This window comes from Mytilus galloprovincialis, chromosome 7 (assembly GCF_965363235.1).
Source record: "Mytilus galloprovincialis chromosome 7, xbMytGall1.hap1.1, whole genome shotgun sequence".
Lineage (NCBI taxonomy): Eukaryota > Metazoa > Mollusca > Bivalvia > Mytilida > Mytilidae > Mytilus > Mytilus galloprovincialis.
The window spans coordinates 49,417,724-49,432,322 of NC_134844.1; the positions used below are offsets into that span (position 1 = coordinate 49,417,724).

Sequence of the window (14,599 nt, forward strand, 5' to 3'; positions counted from 1 at the left end):
AAATTACAAAAGGAATGCAACACTAACAGAATACAGAAGGGCAATCAATGAACAAAAGACAAATAAATAAGAAACATTGATCCCGAAATATCAGGGGCTACGTCTTAGGGATAACAGAACTTGCTTCTTGCAAGGCACTCGACGTAAAAACAATTTGATATGGAGACAAGCGTTTGGTTTTGACATTTTTACATGAGGCATTTGCCTCAATGAAGTTACGGCTCTGTTAAATAAAAGTGAGGTAAGTGTTGCTGAGAAAACATACCTCAAGTTAAATGAAGCCAACTTACAGACATTTCAAATATATTTAAATAATATTTATACTTATATTATATATTATTGAACAATTTGGGCAGTGTTTGCCGAAGGCGATTTTTTTGTTGAAAAAAGATGAATTTATGAAGAATCTGGTGCCATCTCATACTTTCGATTAGACCTGCTGAGTTATTCATTTTCAATACATTGCAAGTCAGGTAATTTATTTTCAAACTACCACAGAACAAACCATTTATTTTTGTGATTATCAAGGCTGAGTTATTTATTTTCAAAATCCTCCTGCCCCCCCCCCCCCCCCCCCCCCCCCCCCCCCCTCCAAATTTCAACTGGTCGTCCCTTACTTTGGTACAGGCATATTTTTTTTATGTAGAAATGATGAATTATACCTGATTTTATAACTAGCTAAAACTAGCACTTGTATGAAAGTCACATAAAATTCCATTAAACTGACAACAATGTATGAACAAAACAAACAGATATAATATGTCAAAATGTCAAAAAAATTACATTGTAGAAATAAACAATGAGATTTATAAACAATGAGATTAATCATATGTTTCCCTATTAATACAATAAATTCCACACTAATACAATAAGGAGCAATTGAATTTAATCAATATTGAAGAATAAGAATATTTTTAAACAAAATGCAGCAGAAAAGTCCAGGGTGCGATAAATTCATTATATAGTTAATTAATGACCTCCTACGGACCATAGAGGGTGAATAAAATCCATAGGGGATTCGGCTGTCATCCCCTATGGATTTTACTAACCCTCTATGGATCCATAGGGGTCAGTAGTGAAGCATATAACTTACACTATTAGGTCTGGTCCTTATTTGGAATAAAATGGAATGTAATCTTTATTGTGGTCATTATGGTCATAGTGGAAACCAAAAAATATTTTTTTCTTAAAATAAATTTTGCCTTTTCAGATATTATTATGGACTAATCACCACAATATTAACATATGATATTGATGCATGATTTTTTTCTATTACCATATTCTTAAAAAATTTAAATAAATAAATCTAGTTGATATCTTGAGTATTAGAAGCTCTGAACACAAAAATTAAAAGCCTACAGAATAAATAACTTCTATGATAAATGGAATGTTGCATTATAACAATGATTCAAGTGTCAACATGGTTTCTGTATAAATCTAAGTACTTAGTACCCTGCATATAACAATGATTTTAGTGTAAATGTGGTTTCTGTATAAATCTAAGTACTAAGTACCCTGCAATCCTAAACACAACAATATATATAAAAAGAGGCATTAAGTATTGCCAGTACTCCCAGTCAATGTTGTAGTACTTTAGTATATCTTCTGACGGAATCATCGTTGAATTGGACTGTAAGCATGTGGTAAAGTGGGATCCTGATATATTATTGGATGGGGCAGCACACCTGAAAAATAAAATAAAGACAAGTCTAGTATTATATCTATAAACAGTTCCACTGTCCTTGGTCTTTCTTTTATCTTGGATTTGTATTTTGTTTATCTTGGATTTGTATTTTGTTTATCTTGGATTTGTATTTTGTATATCTTGGATTTGTATTTTGTTTATCTTGGATTTGTATTTTGTTTATCTTGGATTTGAATTTTGTTTATCTTAGATTTGTACTTCGTGTTTTTATTGTTTTTGTCAAGTTTTTTTGTACTGTGTTTCTATGTGTAAGTTTAGCCCTTTTCAATTGATTCATGCAGTTTGCTCCTTTGTTGTGCTGTCAAGATGCTGTTCCATGGCAGGGGAGGGTTTGGTGCCTGCAAAATGTTTTAATCTGCCACATTCTGTTAAGGTTGCTGGATGCATTCTCAACATCTGGTTTTATTCATACTTTACAAAGTTTTAGAGGACATTGGCTATTTAGCTGTCTCAAACGGCCAAAGACATAAATGTTTTCCCAACTTAAGGCTTATGATAACAATTACTTCTGAGGGTCAAACAAAACAAATTTGGTCTAAGAAAGTCTGTAACTGTTTATTATATAATTTTTATATAAAGAAAGAACCAGTGGTTGTAAGCATGACATAAAGAGACACTGGCCAATTAAATTATACAGCCACCCAAAAACCACCTGAAGTTTAAGGTTCAAAAGTTTAATCTCAGTAGCTGTGTACATGATAGACATTTTTTTTAAAACTGGACTTAATTTTCAAATGCTTCTTTGAATATAAAATAAGCAAAAAATATCTCTGTGAAAAACTATGAATTATATATAGAGTATAATGTTTTGTGAACTGACGAAGGTACATCAACTGATAAGAATAGATCTGCTAGTAAGATAATTTGTTTTGCTGGTTGAATATTTGTTTACTAGGAAGTTTATTGTTGTGTAAAGAAATATTTGACATTCTTAAATGATCAATTTATCGTCAACTCCTAAAATCTAAAACATGTACTTACGAGAACGGTGCACTATTATGGAATTCCAGATATAATAAACAATTAAATGTATAATTCAGGAATGATATGTATTTTATCCAGGTCAACCATGGTGGCAAGCTACGAGTATAAAATCCTCCTGAAAAAATAAACATTGTAATTTTTTTTTAAAAGTGTTAAAAATATTTGAAATTTCTGTTAAAACTTGTCAGTAAACAGCATTCTAGTTTTCATTCTTGGGTTTGGTACAAAAACTTTCAAATAGATTGATCAGGTACCTCAGCATGTATCCTTTAAATAAACTTGAACCTCACAACCTTTGGCCTCAATATGACCTTTAATCTTCAAAACGTTTTTTCTCCCATATATATAAATATACATAGACAACCAATTGAATTGGAGTATGTTATCCAATGCCTTTTCACTAGTTTTTCCATAAATCATCTTAGAATTATAACTTGTAATTTTTACAGTTTTCTGTGATAGTACTTCAAAACTGACTAAATATGCAGTTTTTTATATTAATTTATTTTCAATTGTAAATTACTAAACTGGTTTTTGTCTGAACTGAGACAAAGGGATTGCTTTTTCATTGTATTACTATATATCAGTTTGAGACTTTTCTGAGTTCTGCCCCTAGCTTATGGTCCAGTGATTTTGAATTAATTAGCAATTTTCGATTTTAAGTTAACTGCTTAAGTTAGTTTGAAAGGATTTATTTGTGAAAGATAATTGATATTTAATATGAAATTGCATTACCATTGGTACATCTCAGTTTAACAACTATTTTGAGGCCCTGCCCCCTAGGTCATTGTCCAGTGGTTTTGAATTTAAAAATGTCAATGTTAAGTTCTGCTTAAGTTAGTTTGACAAAGATCTATGATATTTTGCATGAATTGTATGCATTATATGTGAGGTATAGGGGGAGGGTTGACATCTAAAAAAACATGTTTAACCCCACCACATTTTTGCGCCTGTCCAAAGTCAGAAGCCTCTGCCCTTTGTCATGTTTGTCAGTCTTGTATGATTTTTCTGCATTGAAGACCCGTTGGTGGCCTTCTGATGTTGCCTGCTCTATGGTCAGGTTGTTGTCTCTTTGACACATTCCCAATTTGCATTCTCAATTTTATTACTAACAGTTCCAATAATTTTGATGATTATTTGGAGGCCCTGCCTAATTTATCATGGTCAAGTGACTATGATTTAATTAGCAATTTTCAATGTCATCTTTTCTGCTTAAGTTAGTTTAATAAGAACTTCTTTAGATAGATAAAGTATATCTTGTTTGAATTTGCATTACTATATGTATATATCAGTTTAACAAATATTTTGAGGTCCTACCCATGTCACAAGATAATGATCCAGGGACTGCATTAATGCACCTTGTTGCTTTTCATCAGATTGTCTTTTCTGAAAATTTTATGTCACCAGGCGAGACATTTCTCTGTATCAACAGTTTATGATGAAGTCTTAGCTAACTAGTATACCTACAGTTGTAAGAAAATTATAATTTTCCCATGATTTTCAGGCAAAACTTGAAAACTTGAGCCTAACAGGCCATAGGAACAAACCTCTCATTCTTTGTATTTCAAGAATAAACTAAGTTGTAACATTATATTTCACTATTTATACTATATATTTACCTAGTAACATAATACCCATAATGCAAACAGTAGCTAAACTCATTCCTTTTCTTATATCCATGCAAACTATACCAAGGAATAAACCTATACTCTAAGAAAAAAAGAAATAGTCAATATTAAAAACCGAAGCACATGTTAATAAAGTTTGCCATCCAACATAAGGCATGTTTACCAATTTGAAAAGCTATTTAATAGAACATTAGAGATTTACTGAATATTTCATGACATGGATCCTTATAAGGATATGAATATCAGGGAAATCTTTAACAAACAAATATATATGTAGGACTCAAATCTATGGTGGGTTCCAAATCTATGGCAGATTCCTAATCTATGGTAAATATGACGTCATGCCATCCCTAATCTATGGCAAGTTTTGTTATTCCCTAATATATGGCAAGTTTTGTTATTTCCTAATCTATGGCGGATTTTTGTTGTTTCCAAATGTTGTGCAAATGGAAAGCACTGCAGTACATATACGACAAATTACTTGTCTTAAACAAGTGGAACTATACGACAACGGGATCATGTCTTTAAAAATTTGTGAAATAAACATTGATTTCAATAATTGTCAACCAAACAATTTCGTAAATGATGAATTAAAACCTGAAAGATTGAAATGATGCGCCACGTAAAAATTAAAAAATAATAATCTGTGCATGGTACCTGGCGGAACCAGCCATTTAAATAAAAGGGGGGGGGGGTCCCAACCCAGGACAAAAATGGGGGGGTTCAACCACATGTCCCCATTCAAATGCATTGATCGTCCAAAAAAAAGGGGGGTTCCCCCGGACCCCCCCCCCCCCCTGGATCCCCCACTGTGTTTAGCCCATTCATTAAACCAACTAGTAAGTCTTTTAAATCAAAGCGCTGTAAGCGCTGAAGGCAGTTAACCAAAAACCAAGACAAAGTAATAGTATGAAAGCTGTGGCAAAGTTGACTCAACATTAAACATTCATATATAGTACATTTATGTTTATCTAATGATTTATTTATTAAGGCAAATAATTTATATGTTATCAAGGTTTCAAAAGCAATGCATATAGCAATATATATTTTTTATGGTGAGTCTGCAGTGGTACAAGTTCCCAATGAGTGCAGTTGTTCTACTTGGTAGTTAACCTTGGTTTTATTTGAATGCTAGAAGTTCAAGTTGACTTAGTATGAACATATAATAGTATGAATGGACTAGTTTCCCTGGAAAGAAAACTGAATTTGTGTTCTATAGTACAAAAGTTATGAGACACGAATCAGAAAAATGTTCACTACAACAGGGATCAAATGTGAGGTCTTAATGACTTGCCCATAGTAAATGTAAATGATTTCTTATTTTGTCCCGTACATATGAATATATATAATTTAGGGGTGGTGATCTCAACGGTTTTCAAGTTCTTAAACAGGTAGGGGTAGGCAGAGGATTTAGGGGGGGTGCCCCCCCTTTTTGAGAAAAGAATTGGTTGCTTATATAGAGAATCACTGAAGCGTATCTGGGAGCGGGCCCATCTTAGGTCAGTCAGTGGGCCCCCACTTATGAAAATTTCTGGATCCCCCACTGGGGGTAGGGTGACCCAAGGGACTTCCCGTAAATTTCATTTTATTTGTTATATTGTCCCATACATAAATATATATGGTTTAGGGGTGGGGATCTCATTGGTTTCCAAGTTCTCAAACAGGAGGGGTAGGGTGACCCCAGGGACTCCCCCTATATTTCATTTGATTTGTTATATTGTCCCATACATGAGTATATATGGTTTAGGGGTGAGGATCTTGATCTTAGGTCAGTCAGTGGGCCCCCACTTATGAAAATTTCTGGATCCCCCACTGGGGGTAGGGTGACCCTATGGACTTCCCCTACATTTCATTTAATTAGTTATATTGGCCCATATATGAATATATATTGTTTTGGTGTGGGGATCTCGACCGTTTCCAAGTTCTCAAACAGGAGGGTTGGGGTGACCACAAGGACTTCCCCTATATTTCATTTGATTTGTTATATTGTCCCATACATGAGTATATATGGTTTAGGGGTGAGGATCTTGACCATTTCTAAGTTCTCAAACAGGAGGGTGTACAGTGACCCAAGGGACTCCCCTATCTTTCATTTGAATTGTTATATTGTCCCGTACATGAATATATATGGTTAAGGGGTGGGATGTTATATTGTCCCATACATGAATATATATGGTTTAGGGGTGGGGATCTCGACCATTTTTAAATTCTAAAACAGGAGGGTTGGGTGACCCCCAGCGACTCTTCCTATATTTCATTGATTTTTCATATTGTCACAAACATGAATATATATGGTTAAGGGGTGTGGATCTCGACCGTTTCCAAGTTCTCAAACAGGTGGGGGTGGGGTAACTCCAGGGACTCCCCCTATATTTCATTTTATTTATTATATTGTCCTATACTTGAATATATGCAGGGGTGGATTCAGTCGGAGGGGGGCGGGCGTGCACCGCCCTTAAATTTGCAAAGCATGGGTTGTTCTCAGCTTAATAAAGAATATTCCGATAATTTTACCTCAAATTTTTTTAGCCTCGCTCTGCTCGGAGAAAATTTATGTTTGCGCCCCTCCTAACCTAAAATCCTGGATCTGCCCCTCATATGGTTTAGGGGTGGGGAGCTGGACCGTTTCCACGTTATTAAACAGGAGGGGGTAGAGTGGCCCACAGGATGCCACCTATATATCTTATGATTTACTTACATTCAGGTATATATAATATAGTTGCATTATTTGTGAAAATAAAGAAAGAAACTTTCAGCTACTTTAATTGACCCTTCAAAATTGAGATAAAAAAAATAACCCTTCGAAATTGCAGTAATATGTTTACACTTTAAAAGCATCTCACATGCATTATCATCATTTATGACTGATTTAGACTGTGAACATGAACATGTATATTCTTAGATATACTATTCCCAGCTGTCATGTTGTATTGGATTTTTAAATTAAAATTTGTCAAAAAGAATTTTAAGTTTCTGTATAAAATATTTTTCTACTTTTTCTTTCTTTTACATATATCTTTTGGTTTACAATTCTAGTGTTTATATTCATTTACCATGCATAGATGTATTTTTTCACCTGTTTGGATTTATTTTGTAATTGATCGCCAAACCAGGAATTACCCTTATCCGCTTCCGGAATCGGATCCGATATTGTAAAATTTTGTCTTCACGGCCGCCATTGTTATGTATTTACAATGTTGTTTTTGTCAATCAGATACGATTTAACTCGAATTTATACAATATTTGTCGGCGATTTTCTGTATAAAGCTAGCGGTTGAACAAAATGAACATCGCTGTCATGAATAATAATGTTAAAAATAAGTTTTTAGCTCGTTCAATTGGAGACTTTGGTGAACATGGTGAAAAGGTTTGCAAAGTTAATTCTTATTTTCTTTCAAGTGGAAGGTGACTACGTCGGGCGTAGCTAGAAAGCAACTATCCTAGTCGAAATTCCGCTTGCAAAAGTGGAAGGTCGCGGACCTCGGACCACCGCTAATTTGCACACCTGCCTCCAAATTGAAAAGATACGAAAATTTCTTTTTCTAATTTGAAATTGCCGCCAACAGCATGAACAGTTGAACTTATTATATAATAGACTACTGACGTAGTTGTACTACGTATTGATGACAAACAAGATTCCTACGACTTTTGCCATTTGGGAAATCTAAACTGCTTGTCTTAAGAGATTTTGGGCGATTAAATATTTCATACAATTGTTCTTTGACATCTTGGCCAAAAGCACAAGTCATAATGAACTACACAAGGATTCTTAATAAGCACTACTTCCTATGTGTAACTTCAAAACTTTTGGATAAATCAACGATCATTTAAGGTTTTTCTGGTCATATTTTTTGTAATCCAGAATAAAAAGTATTAAAAAAGTGTTCAATTAGTTATATATAACATAGTAGCAAGCTAGATAATGACAATGGCAAGTATTTCAGCATTTATTGGGTAGAACACAAATCTAGGGTGCTCGCATAATGCAGCTTAACTGCATAAAAATAAGAAGGCAGGTTTTTATAAATATCAAAAAGAAAAAGAAAATTGAACAGTTTAAATTTTCACATAATGTTATTTCATCGTTAATACTATTTTTTTTTATCTTTTGGTGACAATTTAAATCAAAAAGGTATCTGGTAATTTGATCTTTCACTTTAAAAACTTTTCCAGCCGAAAACTATTTATTATAACTCCTTTTTCTAAAATATCCGGTACTGAAAACAGCCGCAGTGTCATTATTCATCGCTAGCTTCGGCAGGTACAGCACATTTTGTCTCTCTTTCAGATAAAAGATGACATCATGGCTTTTTATAAACCATCCTTAAATTGCTGTCGAAAGAAATACCTTCATTTGGAATTGTGTTCAAATCAATGGGTTTCGCCATCGTTAGCGGCGACGACGACGATGTAATATGGCGTTATTCAATTGTGACGTTATGAAAAATATCTGCCATAGATTTGGAGAAAACAAAAATCTGCCATAGATTTGAGTTGTTTGGCATTTGTAACGTCACATTTGCCATAGATTAGGAATCTGCCATAGATTTGGAACCCGCCATAGAATTGAGTCCTACATATATAATTTTTATTTTAAAACTTTGCATATATATATAATTGGTGTAATTGATATAACAATAAGTTGCAAAAGATGTTGTGCAAAGTATACCTTAATTGTAAGAGACATTGACAAAAAGTCCATGCTAATAGTGTTTTCAGAATTCAATTTATCTTAAAACAGGAAGTGACTGCCAGTACTAAATCATCAAATATGGATTGAAACTGTGATTGTTTTTCAATAATGTATTGTTTCTGTAATTATGTATGCATTTTGGAAATTAAAACAGGGCAAACCTTTTAATATAATAACACATTTGAGATGCTGACATAATTGCACATTGCAAGTGATCCGATTATTTTTTAACTTTTATTCTCATATCAAAATGTTGTCTTTTGTGGGGGTTTTATGGTCACAACATAGGTTTTTAATGGGATAGCACAACAATAGTTGATCATTAATCTTTCTTTTTTTTCACTTCATTTTCTCATCCTTGACCTTGACCTTTAGTTGTAACTGTTTACCTGGCCAGCAATAGCATGAATGATCAATGTCCCTATAGTGGCATAACCTTGACCTTCAGTTGTAACTGTTTACCTGGCCAGCAATAGCATGAATGATTAATGTCCCTATAGTGGCATAACCTTGACCTTCTGTTATATTTACCTGACCAGCAATAGCATGAATGATTAATGTCCCTATAGTGGCATAACCTTGACCTTCTGTTATATTTACCTGACCAGCAATAGCATGAATGATTAATGTCCCTATAGTGGCAAAGAAAGCTGTTACACCATTGAGTCCTACACACCAATACACAACAGTAATGAACAATATTGGCTGTACGAGAATCAATGGAATTTCACTGGTCATTTTGGCCAGATAATAGGCTGACAATCTGTACCATCCTGCTGATCTTTCCTTGTTTATAACCATTCTTTCTGCTGGAACTATAAAAAAAAAGATTGAAAAAGTCAAATTGCTTTTAAGAAATGTTGATGAACCAAAAACATTGGGTATATTTATAACATAGGTGTGATTTAAGAATTCAGTAAGGTATAAGACAGACAGTCTTCAGTTTGAAGAAAATTAATTTACAGCTCTTTTGACTCTGGACAATTTGCAACTTGCCATTTTGTCTTGACACTATTCTATTTGTGAATACAGTATTTGACATTTAAATTTGTGTGTGTTGTGTGTGTACATGTAAACAGAAGATGTGGTAGGATTGTCAATGAGACAACTCTTCACACGAGGAAATGACACAGAACTAAACAGCTATAGGTCGATGTACAACCTTCAACAACGAGCAAAGCCCCTTCCGCATAGTCTTGTGTCTTGTTGGGTTACCATCTCATTGATGGATAACAAACATTTTTTTTTTTTAATTTATGTTTCGTTATCTAAATGGTAGTCCATAATTGCATTCCCCTAAATTTGTTTGTTTACTTGGATAATTTCTAGATTTCCTTGAACTTAGAACTGTCAGCATTTATGTGTACTCTTATCAAAACCTTTTTATTTTATAAAACAGTTGATGCATTAATTTATTCTAACTACTTTATCTTGTTGTATCATTTGAAGGGATTATAGAGCTTTGGATAAAATCAAAAGAATTTAAGTCACAATGTATTTGTATTAGATCCCATGTACCATTTTAAGCAGTAAAATCACGTTCGTCTTTGTTCTATGACAAATTTTACATCAATACGTATACTATGGATTCATTACTATTCATTGAATACCAATTTTTCATTGATTTTGCTTTCACCTGGGAACCACGAATTCCAATAACCAATGAATTACATATTCGCTATAAAAATGTATGGAGACTTTGGCAAAACCACAAAATTATATTTCCACAAGAGTGCAAGTTTTCCTCTATCCATGAAAATTAGTATCCATGAAAATAAATTAATCCACAGTGTATAATTTAATTTTGGATGTAACACGTCTTCTGATTGGCTGACGTTATTTTGTTATCAGCCCACAGACATAATTTTTCGAAATAACATAAAAAATGTGGTGCACACTGTTAAATAACCCGCTACGCGCGTTATTCAGTGCGCACCACATTTTTTATGTTATTTCTTCATAGACAGTAAAAATATTACAGTCATTCCTTAAATAGCTCAACTTACAAGAAGTGATAGTATCAAACAGTGGTGTGAATCCAAAGGTCATCCCAAGGTAAAATATCTATAAATAAATCAAACAATTTCATAAATGGTTGAGACAGAGATTTGTCTCATCTTAAAATTATTTTGATATAACAATATACAAATATTGTTCTTCATTTTAGCATGAGAGATCTTTAACATTTTTAGAAGTTTGATGCTTAGTTAAATAAAATGTCTGTACCAAGCCAGGAAAATGATAGTTGATGTATTTGAGTTTTTTTCTGTTTTGAATTTTCCTCAGAGTTCTGCAATTTTGTGATTTTCCTTTTTACTAATACATTTAGAAAACTTTTCATAAATGAACAATGATTTATATAGTAATACAACCTTTTTGGACAAATATTACAAATAAACCTACCACACCCATCCTGTCACGAAGTGTCTCCTCAATCCTTGGTAACTGAAACCATATCAAACTCAGCAATACAGTCATCACTACTGTCTCTATAATCTTAAACTTATTAAATATAAGAGCTTTTGATTGTCTAAATGTTCTGATTGTCAGCTGTGTGTACTGTGTTATAAATCCAGTCGGCCATTTTGGATCATTGGAATTTGTCTCCACTTGATCAGATTCAGGAATCTCCATTAAACTAATGTGTACACTGTCTGCCTCTGAAAAGAAAGATTAAAGTCTGATATCATATGTTAATAATTTCTTAAGTATGTTCCCTTTAAAAATCACACAGAGAATATGACAATGGGACACCACTGGCATATAACTTTATAAAGGGGCATATCTCCAGAACTGTTAAAGTGACACCATACACAACATGATCTTGATCTCTGTTTTATGTAAATAAGCATTGTGTATAAGTCTCCTAATATTTTGTTAAGGCTACTCAAGTTAAAGAAAGGAAACCAATTTGGGAAGGACAGATAGAAGGATAAGGGTAACACTTAATGCCCCTCAGGTGACAGCTGGGGCATGATCCCGTTGCCATTTTAAATTTACATTTTGAATACAGTAAAAATTAACATACTCATATATTTTGAATAGATAATATAGGTTGCTGTATGTTGATTTTGAAGTACCTATATAGCTGAAGATAAATATTTATTCATTTAAAACTAAACAAGAACATACCATAGGATTCACTACCACTTTTCTGTTTGACTTTTTGGTACTTTTTCTGCTCATCAGTCATATTCCCTGGGACAATGCTAGAAGTTTTCAGCTCTTTTGGCCAGGAATCTGTATTTCTGAGATTAAAAACACAGAAAATTACAGCTAAAAACAATATTAGTTTACATTGATCAGTATGCCTGTAAAAACATGGTTGTCAACAAAGAGTATGAAAAATGCACTTAAATGTGTATCTATAAATGTAGCAGACATTACCTTTCTTGTATCTATAAATGTAGCAGACATTACCTTAGCTTGTATGCAGCCTTAACAATCTGTTGTCTTGTATTATCATCTTCTTTCAATTTCTCTACTAAAACAACAAGTATCTTATTAAATTTTACCATAAATTTTAATTGATATGCAATATTTTACAAATATTAAAGAATGGAGCATGTTTAAATGCATAGTATAGGGAAAAGCTAGAGAGGTTACACAACAAAAAGAAAGAAAGTAAATCGACCAATTTCATATTACTGACGTTTGACTCTGTCATTTCTATTTTTTCAACAGATTACCTTCTCTGAGGTTGGACATCCTGGTACCCAGTCAAGAAAGAGCAACGTAAATAAGTAAATTCAAGATTTTAACCAGTACAATTTTAAGGGAAAGTTTACTGTTTAATGCTTTCAATACATGACTTAATCATCAGAAAGCAGTAAACTTTCAAAAGTTAATAATATAAAAATAGACTATTCAGTAAAACATGACAAGCTTACATCCTTTAGTTGCTGTTCTGGAAAATTAATTGAATCATAATATAAAAAAGGAGATGTGGTATGACTGCCAATGAGACAACTCTCCACAAGAGAATAAAATAACACAGAAATTAACAACTATAGGCCACCGTACGGCCTTCAACAATGAGCAAAGCCCATACCGCATAGTGAGCTATAAAAGGCCCCAAAATGATAGTCTTATCTGTTTTTGACATATATAGGACTTTCCTATGTTCAACTTACAAATAAAATCTGCTGGATTATAATGAGGCTCCATAGGGAATCCTGTATTGCGGAAGAAATCTATGACCTCTTCTGTCTTCCCAAAATAAGCAACCTGAAAAATAAAACAAAAACTCTTGATTAGGCATTCTTCCATGAATAATTTTAAAGGAATATTCTAAAAGTGAAATGACAACATGATATATTGATAACAGTGTGTGGATATTAGAGGACTTGATATAACTGTATGAATATTAGTTGCTTTGAGTATGAATGAGCACTTGATAAGTTAGCATATGGCAAGCTATGATCTGTTCCTTCAGAGCTGATCTCAGTTGACAAATAAAGTTATTGCTGTAAGTGCAATCTGTTAAAATCCTTCCATGTGATTACTGTTATTTCTATGAGAAAGACTAGATAGATGGCTAGAAAAATATAACATGATTTTTTTATAACTTCATGTAGAAACTAAAAGTATCTCAGAAACCCCCTATTCAAACTAAAAATTACAACAGATATTGTCATTTTAAAGACATATTTAAAGGTATAATACTAAGTATTTTAGTACTGTACTACAAAATTTTGTTACAGAAATAACACCAACTGTGATCACAATATTCAATGTTTAAAAATCATAACTTTAAGAGATTTGAAATAGACAAACTTTCAAAATGCTGAAATGTAATGGTGAAACTAAAAATTTGTAGTACTTAAATTACAGAAATAGTACCTATTGCAAAATTAGCTGTGTAAATCTATGGCAAATTTGTTAAAAATCCTAATCTATGGAAAGTTTTGTAATTTCCTAATCTATGGGGGATTTTTGTTGTTTCCAAATCTATGGCCGATTTTGTGCAAATGTAGAACAAAGCAGTACATATACAATCAATGATGTGATGAAATGTATAAGACAACAGCAGCATTTCTATAAACATTCCATAAAGGTCAACCAAATCGTGATTCAACCATAAAGAAGTGTAAAAGTGATACATACTTGTTTCGCCTGTACAGCACATATTGTTCCTCCTATGGATAAAAGTTCACATCTTACTTTTAATCATCATCAAATCGTTATAGAGAGAAAGCAGAAAGTGTTTTCTTGTTTATTTCAAACGCAGAACTACAGGAAGTTTGGAGAGCCCACAAATTTGCTTTGGAAGTTGCAAATCTATGTGTTCCCCCATAGTTAATGTGGGCAATGACTTACATGGCGTTATTTTATTTTAATGTTATTTGTTACTTTTTTCCAAGGAACATTATACAATTAAAAATCTGCCATAAATTTGGAGAAAACAAAAAGCTGCCATAGATTTGATTTGTTTGGCATTTGTAACGTCATATTTGCCATAGATTAGGAATCTGTTATAGATTTGGAACCTGTCATAGATTTGAGTCCTAAAAATACAATAGTTCTTTAATACCTTCAATTTACAGCGTGCAGGTGTCAAAGACACATACAAAATGCAGTTACAATGTA

At 33.0% G+C, this 14,599-nt stretch overlaps 1 protein-coding gene across 1 annotated transcript in view; it reads right to left on the reverse strand.

Annotated features, from left to right (window-relative positions):
• Positions 1-579: 579 nt before the first annotated feature.
• The window catches only part of LOC143083181 (uncharacterized), a 31,395-nt gene continuing 17,375 nt past the window's right edge, over positions 580-14,599 (reverse strand). Inside the window, exons 8-16 of the mRNA XM_076259415.1 lie at positions 13,144-13,237; positions 12,431-12,494; positions 12,143-12,258; positions 11,414-11,670; positions 11,017-11,074; positions 9,611-9,825; positions 4,309-4,399; positions 2,687-2,804; positions 580-1,685 (exon numbers count right to left, since the gene is read on the reverse strand). Coding sequence (XP_076115530.1) covers positions 1,472-1,685; positions 2,687-2,804; positions 4,309-4,399; positions 9,611-9,825; positions 11,017-11,074; positions 11,414-11,670; positions 12,143-12,258; positions 12,431-12,494; positions 13,144-13,237 — 1,227 coding nt within the window. The 3' untranslated portion in view covers positions 580-1,471. The remainder of the gene's footprint in view (positions 1,686-2,686; positions 2,805-4,308; positions 4,400-9,610; positions 9,826-11,016; positions 11,075-11,413; positions 11,671-12,142; positions 12,259-12,430; positions 12,495-13,143; positions 13,238-14,599) is intronic.